Source organism: Aulostomus chinensis, chromosome 17 (genome assembly GCF_037954235.1).
Source record: "Aulostomus chinensis isolate RoL2024-O1b breed Wild chromosome 17, RoL_Achi_v1.0, whole genome shotgun sequence".
In the NCBI taxonomy this organism is placed as follows: Eukaryota; Metazoa; Chordata; class Actinopteri; order Syngnathiformes; family Aulostomidae; genus Aulostomus; species Aulostomus chinensis.
Window position 1 is genome coordinate 2,341,517 of NC_141336.1, and position 19,305 is coordinate 2,360,821.

The 19,305-nt window shown below is 49.4% G+C and overlaps 2 protein-coding genes across 4 annotated transcripts; one reads left to right on the forward strand and one right to left on the reverse strand.

The window, feature by feature from the left end:
- Positions 1-5,136: 5,136 nt before the first annotated feature.
- psen1 (presenilin 1) lies at positions 5,137-16,183 on the reverse strand. Of its 2 annotated transcripts, none has more exons than XM_086182165.1 (11): positions 16,028-16,183; positions 14,717-14,802; positions 12,604-12,941; positions 12,088-12,229; positions 11,747-11,814; positions 11,419-11,639; positions 10,433-10,531; positions 9,255-9,332; positions 8,996-9,169; positions 7,487-7,605; positions 5,137-7,314 (listed from the first exon to the last, which is right to left on the reverse strand). In XM_086182165.1, the coding sequence occupies exons 2-11, from the start codon at positions 14,750-14,752 to the stop codon at positions 7,159-7,161; spliced, it is 1,431 nt and encodes a 476-aa protein (XP_086038291.1). In that variant the 5' UTR covers positions 14,753-14,802; positions 16,028-16,183; the 3' UTR covers positions 5,137-7,158. The 2 variants fall into 2 exon arrangements, with proteins under 2 accessions (XP_086038291.1, XP_086038292.1); XM_086182166.1 differs by having other exon boundaries at positions 15,975-16,094.
- LOC147245977 (enhancer of rudimentary homolog) lies at positions 15,804-19,042 on the forward strand. 2 transcript variants are annotated; one of them, XM_086182168.1, is made up of 4 exons: positions 15,804-16,438; positions 17,145-17,232; positions 17,974-18,094; positions 18,898-19,042. In XM_086182168.1, exons 1-4 carry the CDS (start codon positions 16,436-16,438, stop codon positions 18,998-19,000), a joined length of 315 nt encoding a protein of 104 aa, XP_086038294.1. In that variant the 5' UTR covers positions 15,804-16,435; the 3' UTR covers positions 19,001-19,042. The 2 variants fall into 2 exon arrangements, with proteins under 2 accessions (XP_086038294.1, XP_086038295.1); XM_086182169.1 differs by lacking the exons at positions 15,804-16,438; positions 17,145-17,232 and adding an exon at positions 17,245-17,846.
- The last annotated feature ends 263 nt before the right edge of the window (positions 19,043-19,305 follow it).

A 19,305-nucleotide genomic window follows, 5' to 3' on the forward strand; every position in this document is an offset into this window, starting at 1 on the left:
CTCCTCTCTTTAGGGTTTCTCCAAACGTTCCAACACACCTCTAAAAAGAAACACTCCAAATTCCAGAAACTGCTTGGTTCCGTCGGTGTGGCGTTTATAAAAAGACGTCTCTGGAGCTAACCTTCTGCTATTTATGTCCTTTTTCCTGGGACTCTCCCAGAAACAGCCAGGTTTCTCTCGTTGGGCTCAACGTATCGAAGAAAAACAAGTTTATCACCAAGTCTGATGCGCCCCCCTGCTCGTTTAGACCGAGACACACCAGCAGGGAGCAGAAACGCCTCTGACCTGAAGTTCAAACTACAGAGCAACACCTCCAGAGCCGGAGGGGCCATCGACAGACAGAAACACGTCTCTGTGGCCGCAAAATACAACTTGTTCCCCCAGTCTAGTTAATATGTGGCCACAAGGTGGAGCTGGTTGCAGCGAATCCATTAATGAGCTCAAAGTTGTTCCAACTGCTTCACCAAATCACAGGAGGAAGTTTTATCTTGTGGCCACAAATGACTTGTTATGGCGTCTTATGACCACAGATTCATCAGATTGTGGGAACAACTTATGTCTTGTGGCAACAAAATATGATTTTTCTGTCCTGACGGCCCCTCGGGGCTCCGTGGAACACCGGTTAAATCCGTCTCGACCTTCTGTGAGGAAAAGTCAGTGGTGTTGTGTATTTTTAGCGTCAGTGCAGCACAAAATGTTTGTCCAATTTCCCCAAACAGCCTGTGGAGCTGAATCTCTGTGGTTGGAAGCAAACGTATAAACATACGTCTTCTTCTGGTCAACGTAAACCAGACTCAGCTCCACACTGTAAAACGTGCAGTTACGGTTCTGCATGGAAGGAGAAAGGAGCACGTATGTGCAGCAGGGCCTGGCAGCGCCGCCGCCGCCCAGGATCAGCGTCTACCTCTGTGGATACGTCACGATGCTGTTGCTGGGAAATACCAGCACAGTTTTTCAGGCAAATTGGTTTTTTTCAATTCAGTTCAGTTCAAAAAGTTGTGTTGTTCTTTTCCCAAGTACATTTGTAGATGTATTTATTTCCTTCTTTAGTTGATGAATGTTTTGGGGTTGACGCTTGGAAGAAGCTCAGCAGGGCTAAGTGTCGAAGTGTCCCGTGGGTTTAACGGAGCGCCGCATGTGCAGGGGTCAGGACCGCTCTGCGTCCATCAGCCCTCTGCTGAAATGAAACGTTTAAGTGAGGTGGAAGCCGCGTGATGGCGTTTCAGGTGGTTTCCTGCTGGCAGCTCTCCAGGTGACTCTGTCAGGTTACATCACAGTGGCTCTGATCTCACCAGGATCACAAGTAGAAGACAAGAGCGTGTGATGCTCAGTCGTACCGAGTAACGTTTGCTGAGCTCTGTCCTGACTGTACCCTGAAGATAACATGAGGTAAAAATGTAAACTAGTGTGTGTGTGTGTGTGTGTGTGTGTGTGTGTGTGTGTGTGTGTGTGTGTGTGTCCATGAGCGTTACAGCCCGTGACTCGTTCTCTATGACGCTGTGTCTCAGCAACACCTCCAGTGAATTTCTTCACATTTGGCACAGATGTCCACTGGGCTTCCAGGGAGACCTGAGAAGATTATGGTCGTCACAGGTCAAAGGTCAAGGTCACTGTGACAGGTACACGTCCCGCAGGCTGTGTGCACCGCAGCAGCGGTGCTGGTAGTTGGTGCCGTGGGCTGAGGAGCCGTCATGACTTCTCTGACATGCACATTCATTCAAAACACTTTAAAATCGCAAGCAACAAAAACCTGCCTCACAAATGTGATAAGGAGCTTGAACTCTGACTCTGAGGAGGTCCGGTCAAAGACGCGCTGGTGTCGCTGCTCTCAAGATGTCCGAAACCTGGTGAGGAGTTAAGAACACACGGTAAACTGAATATTTTATTGTGGTACATGGATGATGATTATAGTAATCCACACTGAGCCACTTCACTTCACGTCTGTCTGTGGATGTTGATCCAGCGCAGAGCGACACACCTTCAAAGCTCACAAGGTCGAGCGGGCTGAGACGGATAAGCAGCTATTTTTAGCACATTGACTCCACAGAGACCAAAAATGGGAGCCCACCCACTTCTACTGGTCACTGGGGATAAAATCCAGGGGCCGTCATCAAATAGAAACAGGGGTGCAGCTCTGCTTTCAGGTGTGTTTTAATGAAAGAGTCTGAATGAGTCCAGGAGATGTTTTTAACGCTTAGAAACAGACAGTTCTGGTTCCTGGTCATTATCTTTAGCCGTGTTTACGATTCCAATTACTAAACTTTACACCCCTTTGCTCCAGACCTACACCCGTGCATGCTGACAAAAAACACACTTTCTATATGTTTAACCAAACATCATGCGCCCAGTTTAGCCTCTGTGCCCACCCAGTCTTTAGAAATGGTGCAGTCCGCCGTTACATCCAGTTGGTCCAGTCTGGTTTTGCTCCAGGATTCTGATTCCAGCGTCCACATCCAGCCGCGGTCCCTTCCGTCTCGGGGCCGTCAGAGTTGCCGGCTGAGCTTCTGCGCCTGCCTCTCCTTGGCGTTAAAGGCAAACTTTGTGTCCTGGAGCTGTTCTATCACCTCCTTGGCCTCCTTCATCTCCACAGCCAGCTGGTTGTACTTCTCCACCAGCTCCTGGTTCTCCCTCCGCAGCTCCACCACCAGCTGGCTCAGCTCCTCGCTCTGCTTCCCGCAGTGCAGCTTCAGCTGCTCCATCTCGGACAGAGTCTCCTCCATGCGCTTCACCAGGCTCTCCAGCTTGTCCTTGGACATTTTCTCTGTTGCTCTTTTATTTTCCTTTACAGGATTTCTGTCTTGCCTGAGCCGGGTCTCCTTCCAGAGTGGTTCTGGTGCTCTCTGGAGTGATTAAATTCTAATCTGTAATTCCTTATTTGTCTCACATGGAAGCGTAATCCTCTTAGCAGATCTATCCTGGGCAACGGACACAGGTGTGACACACGGCCACAACGTCTCCTGCCTAATTCTGCTGCTCACGAGGTGCTGACAGATTACCTCCATTCACTCTTCTATTCCACTTGTCAGCAAACGAGCTTCCAGGTTAACAAACTGGGAATTCCTCACTGAGGCAAAAAAAGGAAGTCACAGGTTAATCTTATCTGGGAAAGCAGCCCAAATGGAGAATCCCATCTGAACGGGGCAGGTGTGTGGATCAATGCAGGACAGCTCTTATGGAATTAACTCAATCGCTGTCCACCGGCCAAAGCTGCTCGATTCACATGCTAGAATGAGGCCTCCCCGAGGGTTGGTTAGGTAAGTCGCAGTTTGACGCTAAACTGCCACACTGTGCCACTGTCCTGGCTAGCCAGGTCAAACGGTCCCCATGGTGACAGCTAATGCGTCCAGCGCTCCAGGCGGCGTGCCAACTTGGCATCAAGGGATGGCGAGCGCAGGATGCCAGTGTACCAGCACGCTGAGGAATTTCCACAATGTTCCCACCGTCTGCAGAGATGCTTTGCATCACAGAGGGGTTGCTCACTGGAAATAAGTGGCGGGAGAGCAAATACGCTGCAAGAGAAGCATTTTGTAATCAAGTTGAGGTGTAAACTGGCATCAAGAGCATTGACCTCGACCTCTGCACGGAGAGAGCAACATCTGTGCTTTAAATCTCCGTACTCTGCATTTCTGCCCTCATGCCGACAGTTTTCCTTTTTCTCTAGAATTATGAGGAATAGTTCCTCTGTACATTCGGCCGTGATCAGCCAGCCTCAGGCCTCGCTCAACAAACGCACGTTGTGCTCGTGAAGCTCAGCACCTGCATCTCTGAAGAACTTCTCGCAGCGCATTTGTGGGTGAGTCTGTGGTGACATTGCAGCAGGACGCAGGCGATCGCAGACCGAACCAATCAAACCCGGATAGTCAAACTATCATTTTGAGGAGGTTTTTTTTTATGCTCACACCTGATCAGTCTGACAGCTGCAAGAGAAACGACACAGTAGAACAGAGCCACTGATGGAAGGTTCCTCGCTACGGCTCACAGATGTCACACACCTTCTGAAAGATCAATGACTGCCGCTGTAACTGCCCGACAGGCACTGGAGGATCTGTCCATGTGTACTGAGGAAGAGCCACACAATTATAATTACAAAATGTTCTCCTACAACGAGGAGCCAAAGCTGTTCTCCCCGTTGCCGTTGGAGGTTCTCAGTTCCACCTTTTACTTTTGTCGGCCGAGTTCTGGACCAAGAACAAACACATTTTTTTGTCTGGAGGGAAACTTTGATTCATTAGAACGATCTTTCCTGTAGACTAAAATGCTGCTGAGTTCAGTGACTGTTTAAATGTGGGAAATGAAGGTACTGCAGGTGAGCCAGAAGATATTTGAAGTTATGCAGGTAGGAAATTTTCATAAAATATTTTGAGAGATGAGGGTTTTTCTTATCTTTTGAATTATTACAGAAAAAATGTTAATGCATGCAACGACTTGCCTGTTATTAGAACTAAAATGTCAGGTAAACGATGTCACAGCAGTTACGTACGTTCACTGCATCAGTTGTCAACCAGATGGGCAGATTTCTACCCCCCATGTTGTCACTTTCATGAGTGTTACGGCAATCACTGCCTACCAGAGAACGAACGCAACAAAAGACGTTGACCACTTCAGTTGATCTATTCGGACATTCCCACATCAGCCAGAATCTATCCTAAATGTTTATATTTCATCACTCGACGGCTTGAACGTGTCGATCATTAACGTTCCCCTCGCCGTCACGAGGTCGTTCTGTTGGAGGAATACAGAGATGAAGAGATCCTCTGCATCATCTTGTGCGTTTGATGTTACAGTCGAAGTTTGGGTGCACAGGACGCTCAGGTCTCAACCCAGCCGCGGCACTTTGGAGGTGCAGGAACTTCACAAGCTCACGCGCCGTCAGTACTCCTGCACCGTCCGTCAGTACTCCTGCACCGTCCGTCAGTACTCCTGCACCGCCCGTCAGTACTCCTGCACCGCCCGTCAGTACTCCTGCACCGTCCGTCAGTACTCCTGCACCGTCCATCAGTACTCCTGCACCGTCCGTCAGTACTCCTGCACAGTCAGTATTCATGATCCAACAACCTGATGCTCACGCGTCTCATTCAGCTTCAGTCATTTGACATTCTTGATGACCTTTGAATAAGAAGCTGCTCTGCTCTCTCTGAAAACAACAGGACACTTAGTTTCAGTATTTATTTAAAAAAAAAAAAGAACAAAACTGAATAACCTTCCATAACACACATATGCATGTAAAGGACAGAAAAAGCCAGTCACCCCACATATTCCTAGAAAAGTCCCAGCTTGTTGTTATTACTGTTACTGCGTTGTTCCCTCAGGGCTTCACCTCTGCAAGCGTAAGAAGCGCGTCAGCGCTGCTCCTCGTCCACCTGAAAGCTTCGTCTCATTCACCGGAACGCGTCGAATTTGGTCTCCAACATATTTCAGCATTCAAGCTCTGGCTTTTACGTGTCTGCCTCGATTTCAGCTTTTTGGTTCGTTTTAGATTTGATTGTAATTTCAGTCTCTTGGACCGCTACTTGACGCCAAAAAAGGAACTTGCCCTCCTGGTAGTCACAGTTACTCTTGATCAGGGTCACAAAAACGTTTCCTCCTGCATGGCGAGCGTTTTCTGACCTCTGCAGTGACTTCAAAGCAACGCAGGAGGAAAAAAACCAAACAAAAACGTCCTTGCCAGTTTAACACAACGAACTGTGAGTAACTGAAGAGCAAACGACCCCCTCTGAAGTGATGCTTGGCTTTAAGCTTCTGTTGTGTGAAAGATGGAAGTTGCACTTTCCTCACAAGCACGCCTTTGACCTCTGGAGGCAGAACTCATTCGTCCTGCTGATATTCTTGATGCGCTGCTTTGAATCTTGTGTTCTTCTGCATATCGTTAGAAACGCAACGGAGTTGTTGGTGTGTGATGTGGCATAGTTCCAGACAGCACCGGGAGAGCATCGAAGGGCAACTAGAGCCTAAAGGTTCAGCTTGTGACCACATGATCACAGGTTACAATCCCTGGACAGGTTGAGGAAAAAAATAAAACACCTCAGTCGAGCAAGAGAACGAAAAGCATATTTTTGTCCTAAATAAAAACAACTATGACTGAAATGCCCTTGAGCAAGGCACTGAACCTCCAGCAGAACCGCTCAGTGGCCGACAGTACACAGCAGGCAAGTTTCTGGTGTGAATGTGTCGGTGTGGCGTTGGCCTCCTCAGGCCGCCACGGCCTTCAAACGTGACTCAAGTTAGAAAAAGGTCCGAAAAGACGGTGAGATCTGTGATGAGTCAGTGTCACACAGCACTGGTAGTTTAAATCTAGACAACACAGTGTCCACACGAGAAGATCCCCATCCTGTTGAGCACAAATCTTCCTGGGTGTCCTGATGTCAGAAGTTTGGTCTGAACGTGTCTACAGTGGAAAATCAAAAACTGGAACCATTCGCAGCGGTGAGGAAAGCACGCTCTGGTGACTTAACGCTCATTCACAATCCAACTACACATCTAGTATCAATATCATCAGTGTCCGCTCCTTTGATGAAGGCTTTCGATGGGGGCGGTGGTAGCTCACAGAAATGGAAAGCTGTTGACTCCAAGTCTCTGAGGGGAGTGAAATTGTCTCGACCCCCTCAGTAGCTACCGCCCAGGTGTCCCTGAGCAAGGCACCTGCTGTGAAGCCCCAGTTGCTCCAGTGGAGCTGCTCAGTGGCTGACAGTAGAAGCCTAAGGTGGAACCGCGGCTCCCAGACAGGAAGGTGTGAAGCAGGGCGGCTCTTCCACAGCTTCCCTGGAGAGATGAGGGGCCAATATTCCCACCAACGCCTCGGTTGACTGAGACCAGCCATCAACGGACGATCTGAGAGGACGTCTCAAGTTGAGCGATCTTCCCTCAGACGGGTGCAGCTGAGCAGCTTCGGCGGGTGGGGTGGTGGTCTTGGGTTCGGGGGTTCATTTCAGGTTTAAAACGGATAAAATACTCAAGAACAGCTGTGGGGAACGCCCTCCCTTGGCGCCAGGAAGAGAGGCAGAACAAAAACAACTTGTGTCCCATCATCATGAGTTTTTAGGATGGGATGTGGGGCAGGAGGGGCCCCGCATCGCCCTTTGTTCCCCGGCTGTGAAGGGCCCGCTCTTGTGTTGTTGGCTGAAGAGCTATGTGGGTGAGGGTTATCAGGGCAGCATCCTGCTAAATGTAGAACTGGTGTAGCGCCAGCTTGTCCATGAAGGGACGTACCAAGTTGTCTGTAGCGAAATAGAAGACCAGGCCGAAAAAGATGGAGATGGGCAGAGCGGGGAGCGCCTTCTTGAAGATGGCGAGGAGGAGCAGGGTCAGACACAAGCCCTGCGCGGCAGAGACAGACAAAATTAAACAGAGGAAATAGCACATCGTGTACCTAAGAAACCAACGCGGGAGGAGAAAGCAGGGGCTTGTTACACAATCTGGTGGTTCACATAAAATGAGGTTATATGTTGAACTGAGCTCGACACCAAAATAAGCAGCTGCGGTCACTCACAATGAGGATGGCTACGAAGCACGCCAGCGTGGTGTTCCAGTCGCCACTGGCTGCGGCCGAGGCCTTTCCTACCAGCATGCTGTAGAAGATGAAGTCTCCCAGTCCCAGCTTGACGCCCCCTGACAACACAGGGAGACTCTGCATTTAGGACCCAGTCAACTCAGCACCCCCACGCTCCCCAACCCCTATAGAAAGCTGCTCTCAACTGTAATTACTGGACAAATGGGAGCGGCGACCCCGTGTTTACTGAAACACGGGCACGGGCCCTCAAATAGTGCAGACATGAAACCCAGCAATTGCCATGAATAATCGCGTCCTAATCTGCTGTGACTAAAAACAGCCTGCAGGCAAACATACAGCCATAAGCACATGCACACACACACACACACCATAAACACATTCCTTCAAATGTTTTATGTGTTTGCCGAAGATGATTACACACACTGAGAAGAGGCAAGCAGACAATCTGGGAATTTACAGATTACAGATGTTGCCGCCCCTCAGCTCACTTTGATGTGTGTGTGTCTGCAGTGGCGCGATCTGAGAGCAGCGTGATTGACAGTCCGGCTGTCAGGATATCACACACTGCGACGGTGCAGAGCGAGAGGCTCCGGAATCCACGGGTCTGGTTCAACGACTGCTGAAGCTCGCATGTCATCAGATCCAATCACAATCAAATCTCTGGCTCCCGAGCCTGAGTTCTACCGGACGGACGTGGTTCGCATGCTCAATCTTAATCCCAAATATTCCAGAGATGATAAGAGACACGTAAACAGCTTTTCAGGCTGCGTTTTCAAAAACTGACCTGAATTTTGAATTTTCCAATAAAGACGTGAGATTTGCTGATGTCAGTCTTTGTATATTCAGAATCTTTACAGCCGTGCAGCTCAGCAAGTTACGGCCGAACGCACAAGTAGCTTCATGCTAACAAGTGACACAACTCTCCTCAACTTCCCCAAATACTTTCAAAGTCATCAACATGTCACGACGGCGTTAGAACACAGCAGAATAAGACCCAACATCCCTGTCTTATTTTGATGACCACTCATCAGAGGAGATTATTAGAACTGTACAACCAAACCAGAAAAAAATCGATGACAGGCAACATTAGCTCCGCCCTTTGTCTTGCTGACCAGTATTTACCAGTCCGAGTATGCGTTAACAGCTTAGTCGGGCTGTTTCAGGACAGGGCAGACGAGTAGATGCTGGAACGTGGAGAGCATGTGAGCGCGGTGAGTGCTGAGGCGCTCGCGTAGATTTGCTTCCATTCCTAAGTCTCTCATACAAAGTCATTTTTTCCATGATTTCTCCCAAAATAAAGCGCTCAGTAACTAAGAGTGTTGATTACATTTCATCAGCATTTGGCGGCAATGAAATCACCAGTCCATGTTCTGAATTATGCTTCTGTAAAACTGATCGGAGAAAAGTGAGTGATTGTTCTCCTGCGTGTGGACACAAATGTCTTCCTCCTGTCTAACGTTCTAACATTCCGCCGTGACGAAGACTCACGTTCCTCGTCATCGTCCTCAACAGGAGGACGAGCAGACGGCATCTGCTGGGCCTCACGCCGGCTGTCCTCTGTGGACTGGAGCGGCCCCAGCTGGTGCTCCTGCTGGCTGACCCAGGAGGAGGTGAAGCCGCCGTCGTCCTGCGAGGGACTGGGGGGAGGCGGAGACGCCACCGCTGCACAGGAGTGACACAAGTCAGGCTCAGCGTCCGTGTAGGACTCCATGTTTGAGGGTCCTGAGCAGCATCCACAGTCACTCACCTTCTTGCGTTTGGGGGGGGGCCGCTTCTGTCGAGTTCCGGTCGGTGTCGGCCATGTTGACGAGCCACACCATCGTAGCTGAGGACAGAAGCCAGACAGGTTTCAAGGTTGGTGTCACAAAGACCGTATGAATCCACCTGAGCTTGATTGCACTGAACCGCTCCAGTTCAATGAGCTTCGATCAGACCAGGACTGCGTCAGGACGTCCCAGGAGGCCATGCTTCTGTACTCAGACAGGAGACCGGAGTGGGCGTGGTTTAAAATGAGCTAGTTTTCTACTAAATCTCTTGCTATCTGTTTAATAACCATAAAACCTTCTTTCAATAATAAATGACATGACCGAGAGCAGGAAAATAATCCATACAATGAAAAAGTTGTGAGCGTTGTTTTGATGGCGCCGCAGCCAGCGGGTGAGCACGGCGCCGCAGCCAGCGGGTGAGCACGGCGCCGCAGCCAGCGGGTGAGCACGGCGCCGCAGCCAGCGGGTGAGCACGGCGCCGCCAGGGCTACAATTCATGAGGCCCTCAAAGTTCTGGTTTAAAGACGGAGTGGTTTGTGGTGTTGAGATCATTGTTTCAGTCACTCGTGTTTGGCTCTCACTGTTGTGGTCACGTGTTTGTGGGGTGAAGAAATGCCGGGGGCTGAAGGGGCGGTGCTCGGCCTGACAGACGTCAGCGCTCCTGGGATGTTGTTTGTGTTAACAGCAATATTGCAGTTTAACAGTGTGACATGAACAGACTTCACTCAAGTTTCTGAAGGATACCTCACACATCTGGATAAGTCAAACATGTGCTGCCTGCGGAGCCCTGGAGTCGCCACGGCAGAGGAGCAAAGACGCATTGAGAGAACAGGTTATAGCACGGGGCTGCAATGCTTTTCCCTCTGTGCAAACACAAAAAGAGAGACATTCTGTCCGCGGTCACTCCAGGGTGCCGTAGTTTCCTTGGCATCTATTCGGGTGCAAGTCTTGCTTCCGTGTTGATATTTCAACTGTAACTTTATGAAGGTAGCAGCTGTAATTGAAATGTAAAAGATGAAAAAAGTGTCAGCCACTAAGCTTAAGGTCTCTTTTATCGACGGTACACTTTCTCTACATCCCTCATGTTTCTCTGCCCATCCTCCGGTTTACGAGGACAGGATGTGAATCAGTGGGGGTGTGTAGTCAGTATCCATCTTACAGGAGTAGATGAGTGCTGGAAAGATGGGTTCATTTCTCTCCTGAGCCGTCTCCACCAAGATCCTCAGAGGCCCTTTGGGACAGAGCACAGCCAACAGATCTGTGGGGGAGAGAAGACAGAGGCCAGGCAGAGGGGATGTTAGCCACCAGGACCAGCAGCCCCTGATAACAGGGTGCCCCCTCACAGGAAGAACGTGGACAGCACCAGTCACTTCAGTCAGTGTTTACGCACTTTGCCATGAAAGACATGCAGTAAAGTTTGAGTGTATGAGCAAAGAAGTCCAGACCAGGAACCAACACAGGAGCATAATTCAGATTTCTCCCTCTGACACCAACTGACAACTTAATTCCAGCTGGCTGATTATTCTCTGACTTTTTTATTTATAGCGGGTGGCCTCCATATATGGTAATATACCGTAAATGGTTGGTTGTATTTTAGCTCCATTAATATTATGTTATTATGCTTTTATACTGTTATCATAAATTAGTGCCGTACAGCGCTAGCAAGGGGAAATTAGAGTTTACTTAGGACTCCAATGCAAACCCCTCTTGTCTTGTCTCCTGGCTGAAGCAACCACATTGACTAGTACAGCAAAAACTGCTCCTAAGAAATATTCTGAAGTTTTGCTGGCACCGCGTCACCGGCAGACTTCCTTGACTTGTGACCTTTGATTGGATGTCATTGCCCTTTGAGCAAAGGCTTGGTGACACGTCTCCCGTGTCGGTGACCAGCAATGATAAACCGCTGGTCCTCAGCAGTCTGTCTCTTAGAAAATATCTCCATCCAATCTAACCATTTCAACTGCTGAATGAAAGTTGCTTTGATTTCACATTTTCTTCCACAAGCTGAGCACATCGGCTAAAAGGAACCAGATGGTTGCACGTCGGTGCACATCACCACCACCACAAGGTCGCGTGAAAACTTCAGCCTTCGTCCTCAACAGCACAAGGAAGTCGGAGGGAATAAGAGTGGAGGGGAAGATTTACCGTAGACAGATATGACAGCTAAGATAAGCCAGGCGGTCCACTCTGGCAGGTACTTGATGAAGACCAGGGCCATGAGGGCGCTGATCATGATGAGGTAGGCCTGCTGGAGCCGCAGCGGCCCTTTCCAGTGAATGCACATCATGCCCACCACTCCGAAGTTCCAGATGATTATGGCCAGGGTGAAGTAGTCCATGGCCACGTTGTAGGTCTTGAAAACCTCTCTGTTGAACAGAGAGGAGACGGACAGGTCGGGAAATACCCGGAAAGACTCAACAAAGCAACAAGAAATCCAAAGCCACCAATGAAATGCTGAAGGGGCGTGGCTTACGTGAGGTAGATGTAGGAGAAGAAGAAAAGCAGGAGGAGGGAGGAGAGGAAGAGCCAGCCTTGGATCACCTGTGGAGGCAAAGATCAGCATCATGACTCAAAAAACAATCAGTGCTTGCAACAACTTGTTACCAGTGTTGGTTTTTCACCACCAGGGAGACCTTGCGGGTGGGGTTTACCGGTAAGAGCATTAGAATGATCACCATGCCCCACCCGTCTGGTGCTCCGACTGTCTGGCTGAAACAAAAGTTCAACAAGCGAGCAACTTCTAGGACTGTTTCCAGACGATCAGCCCTTCACACCGGATCAAACTACCATCGCCAGCTCTCTCCCTGGCTGTACCTTGTAGCAGCGGTACTTGTATAACAGCACCAGCACCAGCGTCATGACGATGATGACGGTGATCATGATGGTGGCGTTCAGGATGGAGTTGAGGGCTCTTTGGGCGATTGTTTCGGTGTCCTCGGGGAAGGGGGTGTAGATCCTGGAGGGAGACGATTCAAAGACACAGTAGAGTTAGAGAGAAAAGAACATACACAACAACAACCACGGACACACGGACGCACACTGCAGAAGGAGGTGCAACAGAAATAAGTAGATCCTTACAGTGAGAAACTGTGATTCAATGATGTCATAGCTTCACCCCCCCCCCCCCCGCGCTCATAAAGGAAGTGAGTTTGAGGGCTGATGGCTTGTTTCATGTTAACTGCTACACCTCAATCCTCCTATTCAGCCCCTGGTGTTCACACCATGCGGGTGTGGGATGAAAGGCATGAACGCCACCTAGTGGGACTTCAGCTTCATCACATTTCATCCACCTGGATCACTGTCTCTCCTGCACGGGGTAACAACACTCACAATCTCTGCCCGTCATTCTTGGTGTAGAAGCTGACAGACTTTATGGTTGCCACGACGACGACCATGCAGAGGGTCACAGGAACAAACAGCATGATGACGTGCTTGGCGCCATATTTCAAGGTCAGCTCCTCATCTTCATCCTCTTCAGTCTCCACCACACGAGGAGGCCGAGTGGTGGGGGCCTGGCCGTTCTGCTCTGGACCGCTGCCCCCTCCACCACCCCCTCCGCCTTCTCCTCCTCCCCCTCCAGCACCTGAGCCACCCCTGGACCGAGGTCCGGTCACCCCGGATTCTTGGGGCTGCTGAGTGGGTTCTGGGGCAGCATTGGACTCTTGTTCCTGTCAGTACGGAGGATCAGACATGTCAGAGGAAGACTCGATACACAGGAAGCTGCAGAATTCTGGAACAACGACTACAGGACACGAGGAATATTCCTGTATGACACCCAACATGTCTGTGACATGAACCCACAGGAACATGTTGTAATCACTGTAGGGCTGGCCCAGCGGAGCCACAGCTATGGATAACATATCATGACAGCTCAGAGGTCTCTCTCTCTCTCTCTCTCTCTCACACACACACACACACACACACACACACACTATAAAGTAGCTTTAATGTTTAAACGTCTCTCCATAACTGAACATTTGAACCAGCAAAAGGCCACGTAATGTCAACTAAAACAGGACATCTGACTTTATAACATTTCAGGTCACCTTATTTTTCTCTTTGATGAAACAGAGAATGCAGGAAACACTGGAGGGAACGAAACCAAGCCAGGATTTATGACATCAGCGCGTCATCAGCAGACACTCCAGGGTTGTCTTCTTTACTACATGGGCCAATATTTACATCAGCCCAGTTTTGTTGAACTTTCTTCCTTGCTCGTTCATATCAACTCATCAGGAAATGACAGTAAAGATATTCTAAACAATATCTCGATATTTGTGGGCTTACTCAGATGTTTGGGAAGTTAGAAGAAAAGCTGCATTTTCGAAATTCAATACAGGCAAAAAATAAGCTGTAAATGTTGCCAATGATCCAGCATCCTGCCTCCCTAACACGAAGACAACCAGCTGCCGTCCTCTGCTGGACCCTGTGGAGGGACGCTACCTAGACCACACCTCGCTGTTCAGGTCTAGAGAGTCCATGAGAGGCCGCATGAGCAGGAACACGGATATGAAACCATCCTACGATCAGATCAGCGCTACTCCACTCCAGCAGCTCCTCGTGGAGGCTCCCTGACTGAGCTTATCTCACACCTTTACACACACACTGGGTCCAGTCCCGCCAAAGGTAACACCAGAGCCCTTGTTCCCACCCCCCTGGAGGACCTGCACTGTCAGGACAAGATACGGAGGAAAATCAAGGAGACTGTGAACAACTGCTGTCAGGACGCCGGGCGAGTCGAGACATGCGGCAGCCTGACATGAGGCATTCTGACAGAGTCCACAGGAACATAGACAGGAGCCCCCTCCAGAGACAGGCCTGAGCGGGAGGGTCGCTCTGTGTGTGGTGGCTCCAGGGTCGGGAGGACGGCCAATGCTGGTCCCAAGGACTAAAGAGTTTCCTGAGTGAATCATCTAACCTGCTCCATGCAAAGCTGAGTGTGTGTCAGGAGCTGTCCTAGCCACAATGGAACGGCTCTTGGGTGGCAAAACAAAACCGTTTGTAGGTCCACAAGACAGAGACTCCGTGTTACACTCACAGGTTCATCACATGAGACGAGGACCGGGGCGTTAAGTGGACTGTGACGGTGCAGGAGGACTTTGACTGTGGCGAGGCAAAGGAGGCCACGCCTTTATTTAGAGTGAACCGAGAGGCAGATATTTGCCCCATAACACTTCCTGCTTTAGTGAGGCAAAACTATAAGATAAGATAAGCAACCTTTATTCGTCCCTCAGTGGGGAAACTGAACATGTGGCGCTGCAGCTCCACAACACAGGAGAACAGAATAAGATCGTCTTTGTTTGAGGACAAAACCAAAGCTTCTACAGCCCACAGCAGCAGAACCCGACTGAGGAGCACCCCTCCTTCACCCGCTTGGGACAGAAGCAGCAAGTTCCGCTCTAGCATTGCGCAATCATTCCTCGGCGCTTTGACACATACTGACCATGTTGTTTTCAACATCCTCCGAATTGTTCGCCATGGTTGGCTCAGCCCACACTTGTCCTCACATGCAAGACAAAAGCTTTCGCACTGGTGATAGAAAACAGGAGAGAATACTGTGTTAGGATGTCAGTAAGATTATTTTACTGCAATATTCTCATGCCGGTACACACAAGTTTGTCAGAGGCTGAGTAAAGCTGATGCTGATTGACATTCGCGTCTTTTAGCAGGAATACACCAACATCCCAGCGCATCCACATCTGCCAGTGTTTCTCTTGTCTACGAACAGCCATCGCAAATGATTCACAAGCGCAGTTCATTCTCAAATTAGCAGTAAATACTCAGGACTTCTCCATGTCGCTAGAATCTGAAGGATCTCTGTACACATGACACACGAACCTGGTTACAACAGGAGATTTCACAGAAAGGTTGAGACAAACTACATGGTTTGATACAATAGGGTTTTTTTTCCAAAATATTTTCCAGGCCTAAAAAAAGACTTTCCCAGGTTCTTCATGATTGCATGAAGCCTGCAGATGGCAGCGACCACGTCTGCATGTTGATGTGAAAGGTTCCAGCAGACACGGAAAAGTGCAGGGTTGAATTGGTGGTGAAAGACGGTTCAATGACGGTATGAAAGACTTTACAGCGTTTGACTTATCGTTTATGACTGTTGTTGTTTTCCTGACACTAAAGGGAGACTGAGGACCAACAAAAGAGGCTAAAAAGTCCATTATTACGACACACATGACGTCAGTCATCCCTCGTTTGTGAGAGTTTTTCTCTCTGTTCTGCTGCGGAGCAGCAACAGATGGCCCACGGCTCAGGGCGCTGCACCTTCGGGAGGCAGCACCTCGATTGTCCGGGGTCACGTGGGTGAAACCTTGCATTTGCTCGAGTTTGACGTCGAGTTTTGAGACCGAGCGAGCCGGTGAGGTCATGAGCACGGCTCCCCGACCCGTCTGGTTCAGATGAAACATTCTACACTGATGAATGAGTTAACACCAGTTAGTCCGGCGATGTTAACCATTAACTCCAGTGGGAACGTGACATTACTAAATGGAACCCGCCGCTAACCGTCGGATGAACCGCCGTGACTCTCCGCTCCGTGAGTGACGGGGGCGATGGCGTCGTTGTCAGGTTTTACTCGTCACTCTTAAACGGGTTTTATCCTTAGCGAGGAGCTAAAATGGCCAGTTAGCCAACAATGACAGAGCGGCAGCGGCCCCGCTAGGCGGCTAACGTTAACCTGCTCAACTCACGGAGCATGAAGTTCACATGAACGCGGAACCGTGAGCTCGAAGAACGACCGCACCTGCTGCGAACGCTGGTCGACGGCCTCGCTGCTGCGTTCCCGAGTGGCAGAAGTGGGTTTTGAACCGGGGCACTTTCCCTTCTTTGTTGTTCCTGTCTTCTCACTCAACATCCGGTTGCTGGTGTCAACTACTTCCTGTTCGCGGGGATTCGGTGTTCATCGTCAAAGTGTTTTTAATAATCTTGTGAAAGTAAAAAATATATATACGTACATACACAAATTGGCCTAATTTGTAACGTTTTATCGCGGACTCCAAGAAAGAGGATAAAAAACGGACCGTTTGAAGCTAAGCTGCTTTAGCCTAGCGAACTGCAGTCGTTGTTCTTCCGGTGTCAGAGGTCAACTCGACTTACAGACGCGAGGATCGAACGAGTCGGTCTAACGCATCAGCAGCACTCTGGGTAAACCATGGTGAGTGTGTGAAGGTGAAGCGGGTCTTGTGCGGGGTGTTTCCATGTTCTGGGAGGTTTTTTTTCCTTGGCGGTCAAAGGCAGCGATTTGAACGCGTCGTTTTAAGAGAGCAACTGTTGCGGCTCGTTAGCTCTTTGCTAACGTTAGCATGAATGTGGGGGAGGTTTCGGCAGCGGAGCAGCTGCCTCAGCAGCAAGGCTCCCGGCTCCCTGGTCGCTCCTGGCTCTGGCTGCTAGTTTATCAGTCATTGGGAAGTTTTTCCACAGGAAGTCACTGCTGGTTAACTTATATGAGTTAGCTTACGAACTAAAGGAGGCGCCTGCTTACCAGTTTGTTGCTTTAACTTGATGTGATTTTTGAAGTGTGCTTGAACTCAGCAGTGCAGTTCTACGTGTTGTTTAATAGTATCTTTAATATCTCGCTGATATTTGTGCAGTGACTGATACATACAGGATTTATTCATTCAGTAAAACCTTAAAAACAATTTAAGTGCTTCCAGACATTCAAATGTCGACGTAAGAACCTTCACGACTCCAGGCAGGAGGCGCAAACCAGCAGTTTCACATTAGAGGAAATGCTTCATGCAAGATATTCTGTTTGTAGTGAATCACTGATCGTAAAACCGTTTCTTTGATTAATGTGGGATTCATGAGTCAATAAGTCATTGTGAAGTGTTGAACTACAGGCTCATGTGTTTGATTTTCAGTCTCACACCATCCTGCTGGTGCAGCCCACCAAGAGGCCGGAGGGACGCACGTACGCAGACTATGAGTCCGTCAACGAGTGCATGGAAGGTACACTGACAGAGTTCCTGCTCGGCTGTAGAAAGACGCCTGCGTCTATCAAGTCAAGTTAAATTCCTCGGTTCCTAAACTTGGAGCTTTCTGCAGTGTAGAGCAACAGTTGCTAGACGCCCCTCTACCTCTGAGCCGCGCCGCCCCTCAGAGCATAGAAATACAGACCCTATAATAAACAACACTCACAACATAGAGCCGCCTTTCGTTTCTGGTGACTGCAAGTTGACCAGTCTGATGTAGAAAGAGCTCCAGCAAGGTCTCACCTGTCTGTCCAGTGGGGGGGGGGCACATGTTGGTCAGTGCCGTCCCGGCCCCCAGGTTTGTGTCTACATCTGCAGCGACGCTGACGGCCCTGACCACCGTGATCCAGGTGTTTGGTGGTCTCCTGTGCAGCTCAGTGTTGTTCGGTGTGAGACCGACCGACTCCCCAGGTGTGACGGAACGCGTGAATGTGGAGCTGCGTCAGACTGACCTGACAGGCGGGGGCGACCTTCTGGAGCAGCCGCTGACATGAACTTTACTACGACATCAGAAAACTCCTCATGGAGCAGCTGAGATGTCTGTTGAGGATGTGAATAGTGGGTTTGATCACCTGATAAAAGTATGTACATGTAAGTGGGTGCACTGTGAAATGCAAGTACAGTCGTACAGGAAAAACTTCAAACACAGCTGTGTCACAGATGGTACTCCTGGAAAACAATGGGTTAAAAGGTGGGTCTGTTCCTGTCTCCTGCTCAGGTGTGTGTAAGATGTATGAAGAGCACCTCAAGAGAATGAACCCCAACAGTCCATCCATAACCTACGACATCAGCCAGCTGTTTGACTTCATCGACGACCTGGCCGACCTCAGCTGCTTGGTGTAAGTTTAATCCTTTACTGATGACGGCGTGTAGCGTCATGAAGTGTTGGTTGAAACATCAGTAAGTGATGGTTCCAGTTAGGAGTTGAAACTCTAGTTGAGTTCTGAAAGGTCCAGAAATTGGAATTGAACCCCAGGAATGTGTTTTACCTGACAAAGGTGCTCGCTTTCAAGCTGAGCTGCACGTCTGTCACTGGAGGGTAAACATCCTGTTAGGGTTACATCAGAGCCTCACAGGCATCCCTGGGGTGATGTTTCTGATGGACAGTGACACACACACACACACACACACACACACACACCCTTCTTCCTGCTCCACAGCTGCCAGAATGAATGCTGACAGTTGAACATGGCTGACAGCTTTCAGTTGATTCTAAAAAGAAGAAAAAACTATTTTCCAACAAATAAACGACAAAACAGATGAGAACATCTAGTAGATCATAAATCTCATGTAACAAAGGAGAGGCGTGGCACTGTGTGATGTCATTCCTCGTCAGACGCCACCCCACTGAAAGTTCCTCTCACTACTCAGAAGGTCTTTAAGAGGGTTGGACGTCCCAGCGGCGAACCTCAGACCCTCAGCTAGAACAGGAAACTCCCCCACAACAGGAGGAGAAATGGCAGAAACAGGACCTGGACTGAGAGGAAAGGGGAGGCAGGTGTGGTAGATCATGTGATGATGGAAGGAGGGTGTGATGAGTGCAGGTGTCCTGGGATGAGGGGGGACCTGCTCCTCCACGGGTGGAGGTGTTGCTGCTTAGGAAAGAACTCAAGCCCTAACATGGTGTCTTGTGTGGCCTCAGGTATCGCGCCGACACTCAGACGTACCAGCCCTACAACAAGGACTGGATCAAAGAGAAGATCTACGTGCTGCTGCGTCGCCAAGCCCAGCAGGCGGCGAAGTGAGGAGCGGGAGGGGCATATGGGGGGAGGGGGGTGACATTTCAGTAACTTGTGGGTTCAGTTTGTTTTACAAGTTTTTTTTCTCTTGAAAAGAGGTGTATTTTGTATTCCAATTTTTGACTTATTAATAAAGATTTCCTTTAAATAAGCCAACTACCAGTGTTTTCTTTGTTTCTCAGCTCTTCCTTCTGTCCTCTCTCTCTCATTGCTGAATGAATTTGCTTTGATTGGGTGAGTTTTACCTGAGCGTCAGGTGTGCAGCTGATTCTTGCTCTTGAAGCAGAGGAAACTGGAGCCTGTACAGAATC

Bases quoted from the DNA above. Each gene is read 5' to 3' on its own strand.
- LOC147245977 (XM_086182168.1), top strand. The intron at 17,233-17,973 runs GTACACTGACAG...TCTCCTGCTCAG, and splicing joins CGTCAACGAGTGCATGGAAG to GTGTGTGTAAGATGTATGAA. The intron at 18,095-18,897 runs GTAAGTTTAATC...GTGTGGCCTCAG, and splicing joins GCCGACCTCAGCTGCTTGGT to GTATCGCGCCGACACTCAGA.
- psen1 (XM_086182165.1), bottom strand. From the start codon at position 14,752: ATGGCGAACAATTCGGAGGATGTTGAAAACAACATG. The intron at 12,942-14,716 runs GTCAGTATGTGT...CCGTACTGACAG, and splicing joins AGGATGTTGAAAACAACATG to GAACAAGAGTCCAATGCTGC. The intron at 9,333-10,432 runs GTAAGATGGATA...TTCTGTCCTCAG, and splicing joins TCCAGCACTCATCTACTCCT to CTACGATGGTGTGGCTCGTC.